Consider the following 23,254-nt stretch of genomic DNA (forward strand, 5'->3'; position numbering starts at 1 on the left):
CATTACAAAGCTGTCATCACCAGACAGCATGATGCTGGCACAAAAACAGACACATAGACCAATGGAACAGGGTAGAAAGCTCAGATATGGACCCTCAACTATGTGGTCAAATTATCTTTGACAAAGCAGGGAAAATATCCAATGGAAAAAAGGCAGTCTCTTCAATAAATGGTGCTGGGGAAATTGGACAGCTATATGTAGAAGTATGAAACTCGACCATTCTCTTACACTGTACACAAAGATAAACTCAAAATGGATGAATGACCTCAATGTAAGACAAGAATCCATCAAAATCCTAGGATACTAGGATACTAGGATACCTAGGATAACCTAAAGTAACCTCTTCAACAGTGGTCAGAGCAGCCTCTTTCAAGACATGTCTCCAAAAGCACGAGAAACAAAATCAAAAATGAACTCTTGGGACTTCATCAAGATAAAAAGCTTCTGCACAGCAAAGGAAATAGTCAACAAAACAAAGAGGCAACCCACAGAATGGAAGAAGATATTTGCAATGACACTACAGATAAAAGGCTGGTATCCAAGATTGATAAACAACTCCTCAAACTCAACATCCAAAAATCAAGTAAAAAAATAGGCAGAAGATGTGAGCAGACACTTCTCCAGAGAAGACGTACAATGGCTAACAGACACATGAAAAAATGTTCATCATCATTAGCCATCAGGGAAACTCAAATCAAACCACACTGAGATATCACCTTCCACCAGGTAAAATGGCAAAAATCGACAAGGCAAGAAACAACAAATGTTGGAGAAGTTGTGGAGAAAGGGGAACACTCTTCCACTGTGAGTGGGAATGCAAATTGGTGCAACCACTCTGGAAAACAGTGTGGAGGTTCCTCAAAAAATTAAAAATAGAGTTACCCTATGACCTGGCAATTGTACTACTGGGTATTTACCCCAAATGTACAGATGTACTGAAAAGAAGGGCCACATGCACCCCAATGTTCATAACACCAATGCACAATAGCCAAAATGTGGAAAGAGCCAAGATGCTCTTCAACAGACGAATGGATAAAGAAGATGTGGTTCATATATACAATGGAATATTACTCAGCCATCAAAAATGATGAGTTCCCAACATTTGCATCAATATGAATGGGACTGGAGGAGATTATGCTGAGTGAAATAAGTCAAGCAGAGAAAGTCAATTACCATATAGTTTCACTGACTTGTGGAACATAAGGAATAGAATGGAGGACATTAGGAGAAGAAAGGGAAAAATGAAGGGAAGGGAATCAGAATGGGAGACAAACCATGAGAGACTGTGGACTCTGAGAAACAAACTGAGGGTTTTAGAGGGGAGTGGGCTATTGAAATGCATTGGTCTGGTAATGGTTTTAAAGAGGGCATGTATTGAATGGAGCACTGGGTATTATATGTAAACAATGAATCTTGGAACATTACATCAAAAACTAATGACATACTGTATGATGACTAACATAATATAATAAAAAGTAATTTAAAAATTAAACATAGAGCTACCATTGGATCAAAAAACCTACTCCTTAGTATATACACAGCAGTATGAAACCAGATATTCAAGAAAAAGGGGTACACAAGCTTTCCTAGTGGCATTATCCAAAATAGCCAAGAGTAGAAATACTGAGAAGGTCAACAAATGATAAAGAGACAGATGAAATACAGAAACCCCATGATAAACAATAGCCAAACTACTCAGAGAACCCCAATGTCCTCTGAGTGATGACTGGATAGGGAGAATGTGGTATGTATATACACACAGGAATATTACTCAGTCATCAGAAATATGAAATCTTGCCATTTGCAACAACATAGATGGAGCTAGAGGGTATTATGCTAAGCGAAATAAGTCAGAGAAGGACAAATACCATACGATTTCACTCATATAGGAAATTTAAGAAAAAAAAAAAAAAGAAAGTATGGGAAGGGGAGAATAAGGAGAGAGGGAAACAAGCCATAAGAGACTCTTAATGATGGAGAACAAACTGAGGGCTGATGGGGGGAAGTGGGAGAGGGATGGGCTAGGTGGCTGAGGAATATTGAGGAGGGCCCTTGTGATGAGCACTGGGTATTGTATGTAAGAGAAGAACCACTTCTACTCTAGAAATTAATATTTCTATGTTATGTATGTTAACTATGTATGTTAAATAACTATAATTTAAATTAAAGAAAAGAAAGAAAGGAAATATTTTATGTCCATATAATAGAATAGTATTTGGCAATAAAAAGGAAAGAAGGTCTCATATATTTACAACATGAAGGAATCTTGAACACATTGTACTAAGTGAAAGAACTCAGTCAAAAAGACGACCTAATGTAATTCCATTTATATGAATGTTCCAAACAGGCAAAGCGGATGAGCAAGTCATGGGGATGAAAGGTACAGCGTAGGGAATGTAGGCAATCATATTCGAATAGCATTGTGTGGCATCAGATCACTATGTTGTACAATTGACACTAAGGTAACATTGTCTGGCAACTATACTTCAATTTAAGAATTTAAACCATATTTTAGGGGAAAAATGGTTTCCTAGGGCTGGGGGTTATGGGAGTTGGAGGAGAAATGGGATTGAATGCATAGGGGTTTCCTTTTGGGGTGACAAAAATGTTTCAAATTGATGGTCGTGATGATCACATAACTGAATATAGGGAAGACCAACTGAATTGTGTACTTAAATGGGTAAATTTTATGGCATGTGGATTATATCTTAAGAAAACTGTTTGATTACAAATGACACTAATATGCAAGACACAAATCAAAGGAGAAAGAAGAAGTAAGGCTCACATTTATTGAGCACCTGCTATGTCCTGCGTGCCGTCACACATCTTTACCAATCATACTCGGTAGTCACTGTTAACCCCATTGTACAGATGGGGATATGGTCATCCTTCTACCTTCTTCTAACACCACCTTCACACTGGCCACTTAGATGCTGGAGGAATAGAGTTTGTTGAGGAAAGTCTTCCTCATGGCAGTCTTCAGCTCCTTGTTCCTGAGACTGAAGATGATGGGACTGAGGAAGGGCGTGAGGACCGTGTAGGAGATGGCCATCAAGGTGTTGCTTTCCTGGGAGTGAAGATTCTTGGGCTTGAGGTAGATGATAGAGGCAAAGCCATAGTGCACAACGACCACAATAAGGTGGGAAGCACAAGTAGAGAAGGCTTTGTGCCTGCCCTCAGCAGAGGGGATCTTCAAGATGGTGGCCACAATTAAGGTGTAGGAGAGGAGGATGAAGAGAAAACAGCCCAACAAGACAATCATGCACACCAGCCCCACACCCAGGGCCACTACTGGTATATCAGTTCCACAGGCCAGCTTCAAGAGAGGGGGCACATGACATACAAAATGTTGGATTTCATTGGGTCCACAGAAGGTGAGGTGGAAAATAGTTGTGGTCACCACCAGCCCTATGACCGAACCACCAGCCCAAGACAAGGCCACCAGGCAAGCACAGCCACAGGGACTCATGAGCACATTGTATCGCAATGGGTGGCAGATGGCCACATACCGGTCGTAGCCCATGACGGTGAGCAAGAAGGAGTGGGTGAAACCACATGTGAAGAAGAAGAACATCTGGCTGGCACAGGCTGCAAAGGCAATGGTGCGGCGGGAGGAGAGCAGGTCGGCCAGCAGGCGCGGGGTGACGGCCAAGGTGTAGAAGATCTCAGAGATGGACAGTGCACACAGGAAGAGGTACATGGGTGTGTGCAGGCTTCGCTCACTCCAGACAGTGGCCATGATGAGCAGGTTCCCCAGCAGCGTGAACAGGTACATGAGCAGGAACAGCAGGAAGAAGATGGGCAGGAGATGAGGTGGGAAGGTGGAGAAGCCCACGAGGATGAATTCAGAAACGGAGCTATGGTTTACACCCAGAGTGGCTGTCATCCTGGGTGGAGAGAGAGTGAAGGTGGCCTGGTCGGCAAGAGCTCTGGGTCCAAGCTGAGCCTGGCCCAAGAGGACTTCCAGAGGGAGCAGAGAGTCTTCACCCTGCAGACCATGGCCAGTCCCTCTGCCATCTGATGCTCGTGATACTTTCAGAGAACCTGGGAGCTGAATGGGGTCTACAGAATATCATGAGCTTCAAGTGCCTAGCACAGGCCTTGGAGCATAGTAAGAACGCAGTAAAAATAATACTGATAATAATAATGACAACCACCTGGCTTTCCTGCCTAATTGCTGTCATCAGCTGGAGGGCACCTCTCCCGTGTAGCATGCAGAGGTTGTAGGCTCGGTTTAATTGTCAGCATTGCCCTTACTGGCTCACTGGGAATGTGGAATAATATACTTTAAACCACAGGACTGCAGTGGCGCTAAGGTGAGGTGTGCAAGTTCAACTCTTAGGTACTATTGTTGTTGTGTGGTCCTACTTGTGTGAGTCCCCCCCAAGGATGTGGCACTGACCAGAATCACCAGATCACATTCTGCAACCCTTGCTGGGCACTCATCTCTGGTCACTTAACAATGCAATTCACTGAATCTCCTTCCATCTCCTCAAGCCCTACCCACTCTCCCGTCCCCAAACGCCTGCTTCGTGGAGCAACCAAGGCTGGCAGCTGTGGGATCTCTCATACCCTTCTCCAAGAGGCAACAGACTCACATCTGCCCCAGCTCCCTGTGAGGACTGCTCTCCTTCCAAGCACCTGTTCCATCCAGGGTTACTTCTCTGTCTTTCTGTCTCTCTGTCTTCCTCTCTCTGCCACCAACAGACGTGATGCAAAAATGCAACACCTTTTTAACAATACAGAATGGATCAACCGATGAATGGATAAACAAGAAGTGGTATATCCATATGACGGAGTATCTTTGTGGCATACAAAAGCATGAAGTACTGACACACATTACAACATGCTGAGACAATATGCTGAGTGAAAGAAGCCAGCCGCAAAGACCACATATTGTACGAGTTCATTTATTTGAAGTATGCAGAATAGGTAAATGCATCAAGACAGAAAGCAGATTAGCGGTTGCCAGGGACCAGAAGGAGGATGGAATGGGGAGTGAACTTTTAATGGGTTGCAGATTTCCTTCGGGGGTGGGGAAATATCTTGGACCTAAATGGAAGTGTTGGTGGCCCAACACTGGGAATGTCTAAATCACACTCAGTTGTACAGGAGGTATAGGGAGTGGAAATCTGTGCATTGTTAGTGGGACAGCACAGTCATGCAACAGCTATGGAAAACAGTATGAATGGTTTTCCATCCATAAATTAAAAATTAGAAATAGAACTCCCTATTCCACAGGCATTACACATCTGGATGGATATGCAAAAGTGGCATAAGCAGCGTCTGGAAGATGTATTTGCACTTCTGGTCAGAGCAGCACTAGCCACAAGAGCCCTGAGATGGAAACAGCCCCAATGTTCATTGGTGGATGGATGGATAAACAAGTTGTGAGATATCCGTACAATGGAATATCATTCAGCCTTGAAAGGGAAGAAATCCTGTCTCATGTTATAACACCAAAGAAGCTTTATGCTATGTGGAATCAGCCAGTCCCCAGAAAGGACAAATCCAGTATGATCGCACCTATCTGAGGTCCCTAGAGCAGTCAAATTCATAGAAACAAAGTAGAATGGAGGTTGCCAAGGGCTACAGAGAGTGGGAAATGGAGAGTTTTGTTTAATGGGTATAGAGTTTCTGATTTGCAGGGTGACCTGAGTTCTGCAGATCAATTACAACAACGTGAATACATTTAACACCACTGAACTGCATACTTAAAATGGTTGAGGTCATAAATTTTCTGTTGTGTGTTTTTTACACAACAAAGAAGGAACACATGCTGCGTCATAAATGAACATTGAAAACATTCTGCTATGTGAAATAAAGCCAGGCAAGAAAGGTTGTCTGAAAAAAGGATTGTCTGCTTCCGTTAATATGAAATACCAAGGATAGGCAAATTCATAGACACAAAAAGTAGATTAGGGGTTGGGGGAAGCTGGAGCCTGGGCAGGGGGGGATGGAGAAGTGATTGCTAATGAAGACAGTGTTTCCTTTTGGGTGATGAAAATATTTGACAGCTAGAAAGGGGTGGTGATTGCACAACATCATGAATGTGCCAAATGCCTATGATTTGTACAATTCAAAAGGTTAATTCTTTATTATGTGAATTTTGACCCATTTTTTCTTTTAAAAACAAAATGGACCTTCCCCGGTGCTCCTTTACTTCTGAGTTGTCTCTCCCTTGATTCACAGCCCAGCCTGTCCCCAAGGAGACAGACAGTGAGTGTCTAGGGCCAGAGGGCAGATGAGGGAGGAAGAACCCACCACCTGCCCTTAAGCCTACCTGTGCCTTCCAGGGCAGCCACTGAGCCTCTGCCCAGGAGTATGTGAGAACAGAAGGAGAAGCACCTCACAACAGCTCTTCTCAGGGGTGGGTGGCCTCCTGTCTCACAGACTGGGATCTGGGTGCCCCCTGTGTCTCACAAACACCTCCTTGTGGGCGGTCCCACACCTCCACATACCTGCATTCCCCTTGCCACCCATCCCCACAGGTGCAGCTGCCTTAAGCTCTCACACCAGATAGGCACCCAGCAGGCCCACAGGCACCTGAGCCCTGCCTTCAGCCCTGCGCACTCACACAGATGCAGAGACCTCGCTGCGCGGATGGACCCACACAACAGCAGAGTCAGGGCCAAAAGCACACCTGCAGGTGCACACGGACCTACACTCTCACAGTAGGACACAGCACAAGCAGGAAGATGGTGACTAACGCTGGTGTCCCTGACACACAACCTTCCCGCTGAGATCTGCAGAGACAGCCAGAAAGTGCACAGGACTCTCATGGACTCCCGCGCGCACACAGCCCAGCCTGGATGCGCGATTCCGGATTAGAGGTCTCCGCCCAGGCACTGTTTGCTTCAGACTTCTTTGGGCCCAGTTCCGGGTCCCAAGATCCACCCCAACATTCTTATTACCCACAGTCTTTCTCTGCATCCCGCGCTTGCATCACCTCCTCCTCAAAGACACCCAGGGGCACACACTCGCCTCTGTTGTTGGCAGCCGAGAGCAGTCTGGGGGCGTCGCAGGGGAAGCCCGGGGTCCCCTCACTGGCACTCAACACCAAGAGCTCAGAAGTAGGGTGGGCAGGGCGGGAGGCTGCACCTGCACTTTATCTAGCTGTATTCCAGTGACATTCCCAAGGCTTCCCAGGGGGAGGTGAGCTGCTGACTCAGCTTGTGGGCGGGGCCGACCTCAGGCCCCAGAGTTGAGTGGGGGAGGGACTCAGGAGACTTCCAGAGGCTTCCCTGAGACCCACTGTACATGCAGCCGCCAAACCTTCCCTGAGGCCTCCCAGCTGGGCTGTGCAGAGGATAGTTAAGTCTGGAGATGGAGGTGACAAGACAGAGGAAGAAATACATCAGGAGGCTGGTGTCCCTCCCCTACTCTCTGAGAATACTCCTTTGTTCTCATGCATTATGGACTAGGCACACTCTGTTCTCAATATTCAGGCTCCATCCATACCCTACAGACAGGCACCGTGGGCTATCCTAGAGAGGACAGCACAGGTTCTCAGAGCTTTGGTGGAGAAACCCTAGGCCCAAGTCCCTGGGACTGGTCCAGAAGAAAGCTGCGGTCTGGTTTCTGCAGAAGCAGAGGTGTTGGGCCAGAGGTGGGATCTCTACAACATGGCCCTGCTCTGGACCCAACTGCCCAGGCTGAGGTCTGAGAGGGAGGAGGCGGTGCCAAGCCATCACAGTTACCCACAGCCAGATCTGACTTGCGCTTGGGCCACAGTGCAGCTCAGTGTCCACTCACCTCCCACTCCCCGTGTCCAGGCCCCCTGCATAGTGTGAGCTCATCTGACCTAGAACACAGCACCTGCCCTTGCTTAAGTTTCCCGGGACTCGGGTACAAATTGCCACAAACTGGGGTGCTGCAAACTCCAGAAATGTGCTCTCTCACAGTTCTGGGGGCCAGGGGTCAGCAGTGTCGCTCCTTCTACAGGCTCTGAGGGAAGATCAGCCCTATGCCTCTCTCCTGGCTTCTGGCGGCTGCCAGCCGACTTGACTGCATCATTTCAATCTCTACCTGCCCTCATATGAACTTGTCCTTGTGTCTGTATGTCTTCTCCTGTCCTTATAAGGACACTAGTCATTAGACACCAGCATTTAGGGGCCCAGCACGCAGGATGATTTCATCTTGAGATCTTTCTCTAATTACATGTGTAAAGACCCTATTTCAAACAAGGTCACATTCTGAGGTTCCAAGTGGGCTTGCACTTCTGAGCGACACTATCTTGATCCACTACAGCATCCGTCCTGATTCAGTTCTCTGCTTCAGGTCTGACCTCTGCACCTGCTTCCTGCACAGCATCAGAGGGATTCTGCTGAACAAACCACATTCCATCTCCCCCCCTGCTTGGAACCAGCCATGGCTCCCTCGTCCCAGATGCTTCACTGCAGCCGACAGTCTGGTCCTTGTTGGCCTCTCCAGTTTCCTCTCTCAGCTCCCTCTCCATCTTCCAACACAGACCCCACTTTGTATCTGTAGGCTAAAATGATGGGAGCATTTTCAACTTCTTGAGTGTAGCAGACTCTCTCATCCCCAGATCACACTGCATCCCTCATGCCGCACTCCTATCTGCTTCAATCAACTGGTCTCATTTCACGTGCCACCCTCTCCAGGAAGCCTATCCTGTGTCCTTGTACCACTGGCTTGACCAGGGGCCTGTCTGACTCCTAGCTTGCCCTGAAGTCCACCATCACATGGTGCTGTCATCACTGGTTATGGGGTCTGTGTCTCTCACTGGACTTCAACAGACCTCCCGAGGGCAGAGATGGCATCTCATTGGGAGCATCCTGTGTTCCCAGCACCCAGAATGGTAAATATTAAATGGAATGATAGATACACAATAAAAATGCATTAAAGAAAACAGTGAAGGAAGCACATGCACAGTGCTGTGAGACCCTACAGCGCCTGTGGGAAGGGAGGAAGGAGGCATCTGAGCTGAACTCTGAAGGATGAACAGTCCCTGGCACATGGAGTCAGGGAGGGAATGGCCAGCAAGGGAACTAACTGAAGAAAAGGCATGGAGAAATGCCCAGAATGGGGTCTGGGGAGTTTGGGAAGTCAGATGAGGTCAAAATGTAAAGGGACTTTAGGCCCCTTGGATCCACCCTTGTAGGGTCCAGGAGAGAGTGGGTTGGAAGGAGGTGTCAGCCTGGATTAAGGGTCCCATCAATACTCTCCTCTAAGCTCTAGCCCCCTGTCACAACAGAGGACCCAGAATGTGTGGACAATGTGAGGCATTTCCTAGCACTACTCAAGTCGGGAAAGAATATCACAGAATCAGATGTTCAACCAAGAAGTGAATTCAGGACTAAGGAGAAAGATTTTTGTTGTTGCTTCTGGATGCCCAGAGAGGTCAGGATAGAAGGCTAAGGTGACAGAAGAGGGTCAAGGGGAAGCCAGTTGATGGAGTGGAGCCAAGGGTCTCAGTTCAGCGGCTTCTTTATCCCTGCCTGGAGGCGGCGCTGTGACCCTGGACACGTGACTTGGCCTCTCTGGGCCTCATTTTCTCTTTTATGAAATGAGCTTGAATGAAAAGGAGAAGAGACACAATGTGTAGAAAAAGCCTGGCACAAGGTAGTTGCTTGGACCATGTGAACTCTTCCCACCTCAACCCCCATTTCAGTCTTTTTTTTTTTTTTTTAAGTTTTATTTATGTATTTGACAGACAGAGATCACAAGTAGGCAGAGAGACAGGGTTGAGAGAAGGGGAAGCCAGCCCAATCCAGGGCTCCATGCCAGGCCCCTGAGACCATGACCTGAGCCGAATGCAGAGTCTTTACCCACTGAGCCACACATGCGCCCCTCAACCCTTTTTCTTTTTTCTTTTTTTTTTTTTTTTAAGATTTTATTTATTTATTTGACAGAGAACACAAGTAGCAGAGAGGCAGGAAGAGAGAGAGAGAGAGAGAAAGAGAGAGAGAGAGAGAGAGAGAGAAGCAGGCTCAATCCCAGGGTCCTGGGATCATGACCTGGGCCGAACGAAGACAGAGGCTTTAACCCGCTGAGCCACCCAGGCGCCCCTCAACCTTTTTTCTTGAGTGTGGGTCCCATACTTCCATTTTTCTCACAGTTATTTCTTGTGCACCTACTGTGTGCCAAGCAGTGTGTGGCCCCTGGAGATAAAATAACCAATAACCAAATTCCCTTGAATCAGACAGATGTGCAGATACTCTCAATACCTAATACGTGTGACGGACATCTTCAGGTTGTTAGTTCAGAATTGAACAGAATTATAGGACACCAACATGGTGTCTGGGTAGTTGGAGAATTGGTCATTGGTGTGGAAAGAACTCACACATTTGGTGTCTTGAGTGTTAGAAGTAGAAAACATTCACTTCCTCTCTCCCTCTGTCCAATCAACAGCACTGTCCGTTCTACCTCTGAATCGCTTCAGTTTGCCACTCCACCCCATCCAGGATGCGCTCATGCACCTCTCCCCATCTCTTCCTGCATCTGCCCACCCTGCCTGCCCTCAGCAGCCTGCTTCCCTCCTTACACCAGCCAGAGTGGGTCTCTACAAACAGGAATCTGACCATGCTACTTGTGCTTAAAATGTACCTATTGGTATCATCAGTTTGAACAGTTTGGCAGTATCTATTCTAGCTGAACCTAAGTATTCCCTATGAGTCAGCATTTACATGCCTAATATAGACCCAACACAACACATAGGTATTCATCCACCAAAAGATATGTACTACATCTTATAAGAATACCCTCATGGGGAAACCCAAATAGAAACATCCATGAAAATGTTCACAAATTGGAATACAGCTCATTCCTCTATGTATTTAGAAAACATGAAAAGGTCCCCATTACCCTCAGAACAAACTCCTCACGTGGACACCATTGTCTTATGTGCTCATGCCCTTCAATGCATGCCTTCAATTCCAGAACCGCACCAATGACTTCTAACTCTCCCTGGTGCACTGAACATACCATTGTCCCAAATGCACTATGCCTCTGTCACCCTGAGCCTTCATACATGTTGTCCCCTTTATCAGGAAACCCCTCTTCCAACTGCCTGGTTCACCTGAATCATACCTACTCACCCTGCACGTCTCCCTGTAGACATCACCAATTTCAAAGTCTCTAAATTGCAGTCTGGGTCTGAGACCCACACTTAGCTTCTGCAGCTCCCTCGGCTGTCTCTAACGCACCTCTGACTGTCTGTGCTGTCATTTTTGGTTATGACAACTTCCCTCTGTGTACCATGAAAAAGACCTCAGAGTCTTAGCCCTTGGTCATTGCTGGATTCAAGCACCTAGAATGTTTCCATATAAAATAGACCTTCAGTAACACTTCTTAACTATATAAAGGAATAAATGAGGTCAAAGTGCTGTGACATATAGCACTCTTCTCTGTTCATGATCATGGGCAATGACTGCTATGTGACTATCTGCCACCCTTGCGGTAGGTACAATGTGCTCATGAGTCCTCAGAGTTGTGCTGTCTTGCGTCCTGGTGCTGGGCTGGTGTCTCGGTCATGGAGTTGATGGCGATCCTGATAATTTTTCACCTCACCTTCTTTGGGCTGAACGTGTTCTACCATTGGGTCTACTGCGTGCTTTCCCTCCTAAAGATGGCCTATGGGAAGGAGACATCCTCTGTCACCTTGGGGACACCTTGGTCCTGACATGTGACACTGCTCTTATGGGCTGTTCATTCCTCACCATCCTCTCCTACATCTTCTCCTGCATCTTCTCTGCATAGCGGCCTCCATACTGAGGATCCCCTCTGCTGAGGGCAAGCACAAGTCCTCCATCTCATGTGTGTCCCATCTCACTGTCATCATCTTGAACTATGATTCTGTCTCCATTATCTACCTCAAGTCCAAGCATCTCCACTCTATGGACAGTAACCCTCTGATGGCCACCACCTACACAACCTTCACCCTTTTTTTAGCCTGATCATTTTCAGCCTCAGGAATAAGGAGCTCAGGAATGGCATAACAGGAAGCTTCCAGAGAACATTCAGTCCCCTAAGCTCCTAGTCTTGATGTCCAGTTTGGTGGGTAGGAAATATGACAGAATGGCAGGGAATAATAATGTCAACCTCCATAGGACTGTTGTAGGGTTTCAAGGATACAAAAATACACACGTTCATAGGTAATGGATACATGTTCAATATTTGTTTTTTTCCAGTTTGTTTACCTCCCTTGCATGGGATCTAGTGATCATGATCTCCTGTTCTTGACCCTGTGTGATGAAGTTCATCCCATGTCCTCCAACAGAGAAAATGCTATGTACCTAAGGGCTGGGAGGGCAGCATCATGTAGGTGTGTCTGGATTCTGATACACTGGGTTCTCTTGCATAGGCAAGCAACAGAAAGCCCAAATTGTTGACCCATATATATATATACATATATGTATATATATATATACATATACATACAGTTCTATTAGTCAGCATATAATACATCATGTTTTAATTGTGTTATGTTAATCACCATAAAATACATCATTAGCATTTGAGGCAGTGTTCCAAGATTCATTGTTTATGTACAATACCCAGTGCTCCATGGAATACATGCCCTCCTTAATACCCACCACCAGGCATCATTAGTTATTGTTGCAATATTCAATGATTCATTACGCGCATATAACACCCTGTGCTCATCAGAATAGCTGCCCTCCCTAATACTCATCACCCAGTTACCACATTCTTGCACCTCCTTCCCTTCTGTAACCCTCAGTTTTTTTCCCAGAGTCCAGAGGCTCTCATGGTTTGTCTCCTTCTCTGATTTCTTCCCATTCAGTTTTCCCTTACTTCCCCTGTGGTCCTCCGTGCTAGTCCTTATGTTCCACATAGGAGTGATAACCATAGGATAATTATCTTTCTCTGCTTGACTTATTTCACTCAGCATAATCTTCTCCTGTTCCACCCATGTTAAGAGAAATGGTAGGTATTCATCCTTTCTGATGGCTGAGTAATATTCCATTGTACATAGGAACCATATATCCTTTATCCATGCCCTTGTTGAAGGACATCTTGGCTCCTAACACAGTTTGCCTACTGGGCACATTGCTGCTATGAACGCTGGGGTGCATGTGCCCCTTCTCTTCACTACATATGTATCTGTATGGTAAATACCTAGTAGTGCAATTGCTGCATGTAGGATAGCTCTATTATGAACATCTTGAGAATCCTCCACACTGTTTTCCAGAGTGGCTGTATCAGCTTGCATTACCACCAACAGTGCAAGAGGGTTCCCCTTTCTCCACATCCTCTCCAACATTTGTTGCTTCCTGCCTTGTTAATTTTTGCCATTCTAACTGGTGGAAGCTGGTATCTCATTGTGGTTTTGATTTGTATTTCCCTGATGGCTAGTGATTTTGAACATTTTTTCATGCGTCTATTAGGCACTTGTATGTCTTCCCTCCGTTTCTTGACAGGATTCTTTGTTTTTTGGGGTGTTGAGTATGAGAAGTTCTTTGGAGATCTTGGATACCAGCCCTTTATCTCTAAAGTCATTTGCAAATATCTTCTCCCAAGCTGTGGATTGCCTCTTTGTTTTGTTGACTGTTTCCTTTGCTGTGCAGAGGTGGGTTTTGTTTTTTGTTTTTTTTTTTTAATGTTGAAGTCCTGAATTTTTACAATAGCTGTGCTTCAGCTAAATTTTCATATTTCATATTTGCTTTTGTTTCCCCTTGCCTTTAGAAATATGTCTTTGAAAGAGGTCTCTATGGTTGATGTCCAAGAGGTTACTTTCTATGTTCTCCTCTAGGTTTTGATGGATTCCTGTCACATTTCTATCTTTCATCCATTTTGAGTTCATCTTTGTGTATGGTATAAGAAAATGGTCCGGTTTCATTTTTCTGCATTGGTTATCCAGTTTTCCTAGCACCATTCATTGAAGAGACTGTCTTTTTTTTTTCCACTGGGTAGTCTTTCCTGCTTTGTTGAAGATTAGTTGACCATAGAGGTCAGGGTCCATTTTGGGGTTCTCTTTTCTGTTCCATTGATCTATGTGTTGCTGTCTTGATGATCACGGCTTTGTAATATAGTTTGAAGTCAGACATTGTGATGCCTCAGGTTTGGTTTTCTTCTTCAACAATCCCCTATTGATTCCAGGGTCTTTTCTGGTTCCATACAAATGTGAGGATTGTTCAAAGTCTGTGAAAAATAATGATGGTAGTTTGTTTGACAGGGATGGCATTGCAAGTGTAGATTGTCCTTGCAGCATAGACATTTTCACATGAGCATGGAATGTTTTCCATCTTTTTGTGTCTTCTTTGATTTCTTTCATGAGTGTTCTGTAGTTTCTAGAGTATAGATCCGTTAAACTCTTTGCTTAGGTTTATTCCTAAGGATCTTACAGTTTCTGGTGCTATTGTAAATAGAATCAATTCTTTAATTTCTCTTTCTTCAGTCACATTGCTAGTGTATGGAAATGCTAGTGTATAGTTGAATTGCTATAAATTCTAGAAATTTGGGTTTTCCACATAAAGTATCATGTCATCTGTGAAGAGAGACAGTTTGACTTCTTTGTGAATTTGAATACCTTTTGTTTCTTTTTGTTTTCCGATTGCTGTTGCTAGGACTTCAGGTACTATGTTGAACAACAGTGGCAAGAGTGGGCATCCTTGTCATGTTCATGATCTTAAGGGGGAAGATTCTCAGCTTTTCCCCACTGAGAATGATATTTGCTGTGGGCTTTTCATAGATGACATTTAGGAAATTGAGGAATGTTCCTTCTATCAATACACTCTGACAAGTTGTAATCAGGAAAGGATGCTGTATTTTGTCAAATGTTTTTTCTGCCTCTGTTGAGAAGCCCATATGGTTCTTGTCTCTTCCCTTGTTAATGTGTTCCATCCCACTGATTGATTTGCGAATGTTGAACCACACCTTGTATCTCAGGGATAAATCCCAACTGGTCGTAATGGATAATCCTTTTAATGTTCTGTTGAATCCTATTAGGAGGATCTTGTTGAGAATTTAGGCATCCATATTCAACAGGGATATTGATCTGAAATTCTCCTTTTTGATGGACTCTTTGCCTGGTTTTGGGATCAAGGCTTCATGGACTGAGGTTAGATGTTTTCCTTCTGTTCCTATTTTTTGAAACATCTTCAGAAGAATAGGCATTATTGCTTCTTTGAATGTTTGGTAGAATTTCTCAGGAAATCTGTCAGGCCCTGGACTCTTGTTTTTTGGGAAGGTTTTTTTTTTTAATCACTATTTCCATCTTGTTACTGTTTTATTGGTTTACTGGTTATTGGTTTATTCGGGTTGTCAATTTGTTCAGAAAGTTTAGCTGAAGCTCAGCTATTGTGAAAATACAAGTAGAACAGGTGTCTCATGATGATTTGGTGAAGTGCATCAAACCATGTGCTTTCTCAGGATGTATTTTGTAATTGATGTATTCAGCAAAAACTCATGAGTACTTATAACATTTTAGACGCAGAGATTAAGAGCAGGATACAAATATCTGTCCCCAGGATGCCTTCCTGGGACTTTGTAGTTTATGGCAGAAGGGGAGCTGATAGAACAGGTGTACAGAGCAAGATGGAATCACTTAGGTCAAGAAATAACTTATGTCAAGCACTGACATTAGCAGCCAAGGGCGTTGCTGCTCAGACCTGATATCACTGAAACCAGCACAAGCTGATGGCTTCCAGAACTGGTAACCAGCTGAACCCAAGGAGGTCTTCAAAGGCCCCAGACTGATGAAACTCCCCCTTTTTTAAGGATTTTATTTATTTACAACTTAGAGATAATGAGCAAAGCAAAGGGAGAGAAGGAAAGGGAGAAGCAAGCTCCCCACTGAGCAGGGAGCCCAATATGAGGCTCGAACACAGGCCCCTGGGATCTTGACCCAAGCCAAAGGCAGACACTCAACCAACTGAGCCACCCAGGCACCCCTGATTAAACTCCTTTTAAAAAGGAGCATTTTTGCATCAAACTGTCAAACTTTCCAAACGCTGCCCCTTTCACATCTGACCACATATAAAAAAGACAATTCCTGCAAAAGGTCTTCCCAACTGATCACCAAACTCAACAGAGATCCTCCACTGCTTGAACATAATAAGCAGCAGTTCAGAGCTGATCCTTTCAGACCAAGGTCTCCTCCCAACTGCACGCTCATGGACTGACTTTGTATTTGGTTTGTTAACCTCTTACCCCTTGCTCTATCTTGCTTGTTGTATGACTTTGTCTTGTGCTTGCTTTGTGTGACATCTATGAAGCCAAGATAAAAATGTAGTAAAATGTCAAGTAAATTTGGAATATTGAGTTTGCTTTATAATTAGGTTAACCTGCCTTTAAGACTGAATATAGCTGAAATTATGGAAAGACACAGCATGTGTATGTACCTTCATAGAATGCTCACAATGGTAAGTTTGAACAAACAACCAGGTGACCTGATCCTCACTGGGGAAGGGTCCAAATCCAGGAAAATGATTTCTTCACAACCCACACTGACTCTGATACAATATCCATTTAATGTTTGCTTTGCTGTTACATCTGGCCCAAGAACGGAAACTACAAATCCATGTCCTTAAAATTAGCATTTCTTTGTGTGAATCATACTAGCTCATATTTTTATAAATGAGTCCCTTCCGATGTGAAGGTAAAAACCAGAAGGAACCTCATCTTCTTGCCCTGTGTTTAAATTTCAGGGGCCTGGAACACAGAAATCACTCAATAATGTTTGATGGATGAATGCATGGAGGAGTTCCAAAGGCATGGGATAAGGTAGGTAGACAGTGAGCTGATTCTATTCACTGGACCCAGGCTGCTACTGGGCTCTCCTCAGTGATGAAATACCAGTACCGAGCACTTCCTGAACATTTGCTAAGTACCAGTCAACTTATATATTAGGCAGGTGCTATTACTATTGGTGTCTCCGTTTTCAGACAGAGAATCAGAGAGATCCAGTCATTGCACCAAGGTCCCACAACCAGGAAGTGGCTCACCAGGATTTCCACCTGAGTCTGTCTGATGTGAGTCAGTGCCCTGAGGCACAGAGCCACCCAAGTTACATACCCAAGTTACTACATCCAAGTTACTACAAAGTCTCTCTTTGCCTATCAATCTGTGTTAAAGAACCTCAAGAGAGCTGAACAGTTCACACTGGTGGCTAGCTAGTCTTTGTTTAAAGAAGCAAACAAAAAGCCCCCAGAGAATTCAGTGGAGGTGATGTCTTGGGGTAGCAAGATATTAGGAGAATTGTCTGAATCCACCATCTCTAGCCCTGCCCCCATGCTCTCAGAGCCCATCTGCCAGGGCCTCTGGGCTTGCTTCCTGGAGGACACAGAGAGCTGAACTGAGTTAGGCTCATCAGGAGTCAGTCAAAGGCATGAAAGAGCACAATGGGACCCCTTCTGTGCACAGCCTGCCAATCCCAGCTGGCATACCAATCCTTAAAAGCCAAGACCATGGTCATTACTGAACAAGTCACAGGATTTTAAGTGACAGCTGGGAACTCATTAAAAGTTGGCACACAATTCCCCATCTCCACTTCTTTCGTGGAATTTAAAGAGTCCCTAAGGATTGGCCACAGACCTGCAGGCAGTTGAGTTTCAATACACACCTCAAGGCTTGGTCAGTCTGGCTCACTCCAGAGGAATGGTCCCCAAAGAGTTTTCCCATCTTAATTTCAAGCTCAGACATAATGTTTCACTAGCACCAAGAAACATAGGTGAGAAATGGAGGTGACCATTTTTTGGCTCATGCACCAGTTTCCTGGGGCTCAAAGAGGTCAAGTTCTACAACATGCACCATGGCCGAACCATTGCCCACAAACCACGTGGTGTCAAGTGGCCATTGTGAACACTGCATGCTGCTGGACACAGACAGAGACAAAGGTCTCCAGAGCTCTGAGAGCAGCTGAGGCTTCTACTTCCACAGTAATAGTTACTACATTGCAATATAGTATTACTTGATCAACATCTTCCATCCTTCCCCACTAGAATAGCAACCTGAGAGCGTAGGACCAGTCTGAACTAGCTTAATATTGTGTGCCCATAGCTGGGTACCTAATAGGTGGTCAATAAAACTGGCTGAGAAAACAAACTCATCTCTCATTACAACACTCCAGGAAGTATGTGAGTGGTAAAATCATTCTGAAATACAAATGGTTCATCCCTAATTTATCTGAAATTGACTTTTCAGGAGTGACTATGCGACTGATGTCACAGGAACCCATCTACCCTCTTGTGTGTATCATAGCCAGTATTTCCTGTAGGTGAGTTCCATCCCATGGCAGTAGGGTTATGGAGTAGGGTTCTTTTGTTTGCATCCCTGTTTGGCTTTAAACCATCTTGAGCCACTCACTCTTCCTCTCCTGTCCAAGCTGTCACTTTGGCTTTCTTCCATTCCTGAAATGGACAGCCATCTTCCAACCTCGCAACCCCAAAACATGCTCTTCTCTCTGCCTGATGCACCCTTTCCTCACACTCTACCCATATAGGAGAAGGTCTCAGCTGAAATGCCTCCTTCTCCATAAAACCCTGCAATCTTCCCTGCTTTCACAGCCCACCACCTTCCCTTCCTCACTCATCTCATATTCTTGTCTAAATTCAGTTATCTATCATCCACCATCTCCTCTCTACTGTCATGTGCACAGGGACAGGCATGTCAGTCCTGGTCACTGTGGGCTCCCCAGAGAAGGGCTCAGGTGTTGCATACACAACTACTGGATACATGCTAGCTAGGGCTAGATTTCCTCTGAGCCAGAGATAAGAGTTATCTGGGCCACAGTGTTTAGGAACTGAGGCCAGTCACGCTTATCAAACCAACCAGCTAGCGTGGCCTGTTCCGACTTTACCCAGCTATCAAAGAGCAGATCAAACATGACGCTTCCTCCCTCCATGTACCAACACACTGCCACCTAGCAAAATGAGCGAGGACTTCTTAAGCAAGACGATGACCAAGAATTTGAAGAGTTTTTCAATTGACTTAAGTGTTCAGTCTGTAGTTGAATATTGTGCCATACACATTCATGGTGTTCTAGATTGTGCTAGAGATGGAAAGTGACTGGACCTAAGTGCTAACACTTAAGGCTACCAGGCAAGGGGGGGAGAGATAGGCAAATGCTGAAATCATTCATATCCTTGGAGATAAATATCATGAAGGTGCAGTAGACTCTCGGGACGCTACAGCCCCGGTGACTTCCCTGAAATTCACAGAGGTAAAAGGATCTGAAAAGGAAATCTACTGACAGTTAATAAGTCCTGCCATGTCCATGAGCCTGGGATCAGATGGAAGATTCATAGGAAACTGCCCCCACATTCCCTGGGGCCAGGAGTGCCATGTCATGTAGAGAAGTAGGCGCAGGACATTAGTCTTGGAGATGGGCTGAGTCTGAACCATCCCTCTGTCTGTAGCTGTGAATACAGATTCTGGCACCCAGTGGGGGTTGATGAATGCCTAGGGTAGGAAACCTCTAGGACAATATTTCTTGTTCACCACTGCATCAGACTCAGTGCAGAGACCCAGAAATGCGCAAATCCTGCCTGGCAGAAAAGCTGAGCAAAGCTACAAGGCTGTGCTTCAAAAGAACATTGGTTTTGGTAATTTTATTTCCAGTGACCACAGACTGCTTGGCACACAGTAGGTGCACAAGAAATACCTGTGAGAAAAATGAAAGTACGGTGCCCACAGTTCAAGAAAAATGTTGAAATTGGTGCTGAGGTGGGTGGAGGTCACCTCGGCCGCACACCTACTGTGTGCCAGGCTCTATATACAAAAGTGTCGCTTCTCCTTATCATTCACTCCCATTTCATAAAAGAGAAAGTGAATCCCAGAGAGGCCAAGCCACTTGTCCAGGGTCACAGTGCCCCCCTCGAGGCAGGATTGCAAGACCCAGCTGAGCAAATATTCCATCCGGGCTTCCTCCTGACCCCCTTCTGTGACCTTAGCCTTATATCTTGACCTCTCTGCGTATCCAGAAGCAACAACAAAGATCTTTCTCCTTAGACCCGAATTCATTTCTTGGTTGAACATACGTTTCCTTCATGTCCTTTCTGGACTTGAGTCTTGCCAGGAATTTCCCAGATTGCCCTCACATTCTGGGTCTTCTGCTGTGCCGGTGGGCTAGAACTTAGAGTATAGTGTTGATGGAACCCTCAGTCCAGGCTGACACCTCCTTCCACCACTCTCCCCTGGACCCTACAAGGGTGGATCCAAGGTGCCTAAAGGCCCTTTATATTTTGACCCTGAATGATTTCCCAGACTCCCCCAGCCCCACTCTGGGCATTTCTCCATGCCTTTTCTTAAGTTGGTTCCTTTGCTGGCCATTCCCTCCCTGACTCCACATGCCAGGGTCTGTTCATCCTTCAGAGTTCAGCTCATGCCACCTCCCTCCTTTCCCACTGGTGCTGTAGCGTCTCACAGCACTGTGCATGTGCTTCCTTCACTGTTTCGATTAATGCATTTGTACTGTGCATGTATCGTTCCATTTGATTTTTACCATTCTGGGTGTAGGGAACTCAGGATGCTCCCAATGAGATGCCATCTCTGCCCTCAGGAGGTCTGGCAAAGTCTAGTGAGAGACACAGACCCATAACCGGTGATGACAGCACCATGTGATGGGGGACTTCAGGGGAAGCTAGGAGTCAGACAGGACCCTGGCCAAGCCAGTGGTGCAAGGACACAGGATAAGATTCCTGAACAGGGTGGCACGTGACCTGAGACCCGTTGATTGAAGCAGATAGGAGTGGGGTATGAGGGATGCAGTGGGATCTGGGGATGCGAGAGTCTGCTACACTCAAGAAATTGAAAATGCTCCCATCTCATTTCAGCCTAGATACAAAGTGGGGTCTGTGTTGGAAGATGGAGAGGGAGCTGAGAGAGGAAACTGGAGAGGCCAACAAGGACCAGACTGTTGGCTGCAGTGAAGCATCTGGGACGAGGGAGCCATGACTGGTTCCAAGCAGAGGGGAAGATGGAATGTGGTTTGTTCAGCAGGATCCCTCTGATGCTGTGCAGGAAGCAGGTGCAGAGGCCAGACCTGAAGCAGAGAACTGAATCAGGATGGATGCTGTAGTGGATCAAGATAGTGTCGCTCAGAAATGCATGCCCACTTGGAACCTCAGAATGTGACCTTGTTTGAAATAGGGTCTTTACACATGTAATTAGAGAAGGATCTCAAGGTGAAAACATGCTGCGTGCTGGGCTCCTAAATGCTGGTGTCTAATGATTAGTGTCCTTATAAGGACAGGAGAAGACATACAGACACAAGGACAAGTTCATATGAGGGCAGGTAGAGATTGAAATGATGCAGTCAAGTCTGCTGGCAGCCACCAGAAGCCAGGAGAGAGGCATAGGGCTGATCCTCCCTCAGAGCCTGCAGAAGGAACTACCCTGCTGACCCCCAGAACTGTGAGAGAGCACATTTCTGGAGTTTGCAGCACCCCAGTTTGTGGCAATTTGTCCCTGAGCCCCAGGAAAATAATTCAAGGGCAGGTGCTGTGTTCTAGGTCAGATGTGCTCACACCCTGCAGGGGGCCTGGACACGGGGAGTGGGAGGTGAGTGGATACTGAGCTGCACTGTTCTTCAAGCGCAAGTCAGATCTGGCTGTGGGTAACTGCGATGGCTTGTCACCGCCTCCTCCCTCTCTCAGTCCTTAGCCTGGGCAGTTGGGCCCAGGGAAGGGCCATGTCACAGAGATCCCACCTCTGGCCCAACACCTTTGCTTCTGCAGAGGCCAGACAGCAGCTCTCTTCTGGACCAGTCCCAGACACTGGGACCCTGGTGTCCTCACTAAATTTCTGAGAACCTGCACTTTTCTCTCTGAGATAGCCCGGGGTGCCTGTTTGTGGGGGTGTGGAAGGAGCCTGAGCATTAGGAATGGAGTGTGCCTAGCCCAGCATGCATGAGAACAAGGGACTATGCTCAGTCCCAAGGGACTGCTGCTCCCTGGCCCCCAGAACTGTGAGAGAGCACATTTCTGGAGTTTGGAGCACCCCAGTTCGTGGCAATTTGTCCCTGAGCCCCAGGAAACTAATACAAGGACAGGTGCTGTCTTCTAGGTCAGATGTGTTCACACCATGCAGGGGGCCCGGATATGAGAACATGGGGAGTGGCAGGTGAGTGGACACTGAGCTGCACTGTGGCCCAACTGCAAGGCAAGTCGGGTGCTGGTAACTGTGATGGTGTGGCACTGCCTCCTCCCCTCCATCAGACCTCAGCCTGGAGCAGCCTGGGCCCAGAGCAAGGACATGCCTTAGAGATCCCATCTCTGGCCCAACACCTCTGTCTCTGCAGAGGCCAGACAGCAGCTCTCTTCTGGACCAGTCCCAGGGACCCAGGGTTTCTCCACCAAAGCTCTGAGAACCTGTGCTATCCTCTCTGGGATAGCCCCGGGGTGCCTGTTTGTGGGGTGTGGATGGAGCCTGAGCATTGGGAATGGAGTGTGCCTAGTCCATAATGCATGAGAACAAAGTTGTATTCTCAGAGGGGATGGGAGGGACGCCAGCCTCCTGTTGTATTTCTTCCTCTGTCTTGTCACCTCCATCTACAGACCTAACCATCCTCTGTACAGCCCAGGTGGGAGGCCTTAGGGAAAGTTTGGAGGCTGCATGTACAGCTCTAGGTGAATCTCAGGAAAGATTCTGGAAGTCTCTGGAGTCCTGTTGCTTCTCTCCACCCCCTCCCTCTGGGGCTATGATGGTGGCCCCGCCCACAAGCTGAGTCAGCAGCCCGCCTCCCCCTGGGAAGCCTTGGGAATGTCACTGGAGTACAGCTAGATAAAGTGCAGGTGCAGCCTCCCGCCCTGCCCACCCCACTTCTGAGCTCTCGGTGTTGAGTGCCAGTGAGGGGACCCAGGGCTACCTCGGCGACGCCCCCAGACCGCTCCCAGCTGCCAACAACAGAGGCGAGTGTGTGCCCCTGGGTGTCTTTGAGGAGGAGGTGATGCAAGCTCGGGATGCAGGGAAAGACTGTGGGTAATAAGAATGTTGGGGTGGATCTTGGGACCCGAACCCGGCCCAATGAAGTCTGGAGCAAATAGTACCTGGGCGGAGACCTCTAATCCAGAATCTTGCATCCAGGCTGGGCTGTGTGCGCGCGGGAGTCCATGAGAGTCCTGTGCACTTCCTGGCTGTCTCTGCAGATCTCAGCGGGAAGGTTGTGTGTCAGGGACACCAGCGTTAGTCACCATCTTCCTGCTTGTGCTGTGTCCTACTGTGAGAGTGTAGGTCTGTGTGCACCTGCAGGTGTGCCTGTGTCCAAGACTCTGCTGTTGTGTGGGTCCATCCGCGCAGCGGGGTCTCTGCATCTGTATGGTGCTGCAGGCTG

At 46.5% G+C, this 23,254-nt stretch overlaps 1 protein-coding gene across 1 annotated transcript; it reads right to left on the bottom strand.

Moving 5' to 3' along the window:
• Positions 1-2,782: 2,782 nt before the first annotated feature.
• On the bottom strand, positions 2,783-7,074 carry LOC309847583 (olfactory receptor 10H2-like). Its single transcript, XM_082698170.1, has 2 exons — positions 6,981-7,074; positions 2,783-3,887 (listed from the first exon to the last, which is right to left on the bottom strand). The coding sequence occupies exon 2, from the start codon at positions 3,884-3,886 to the stop codon at positions 2,927-2,929; it is 960 nt and encodes a 319-aa protein (XP_082554296.1). The 5' UTR covers position 3,887; positions 6,981-7,074; the 3' UTR covers positions 2,783-2,926.
• Positions 7,075-23,254: the final 16,180 nt, after the last annotated feature.

The sequence above is a fragment of the Mustela nivalis genome (genome assembly GCF_964662115.1).
Source record: "Mustela nivalis genome assembly, chromosome: 1".
In the NCBI taxonomy this organism is placed as follows: Eukaryota; Metazoa; Chordata; class Mammalia; order Carnivora; family Mustelidae; genus Mustela; species Mustela nivalis.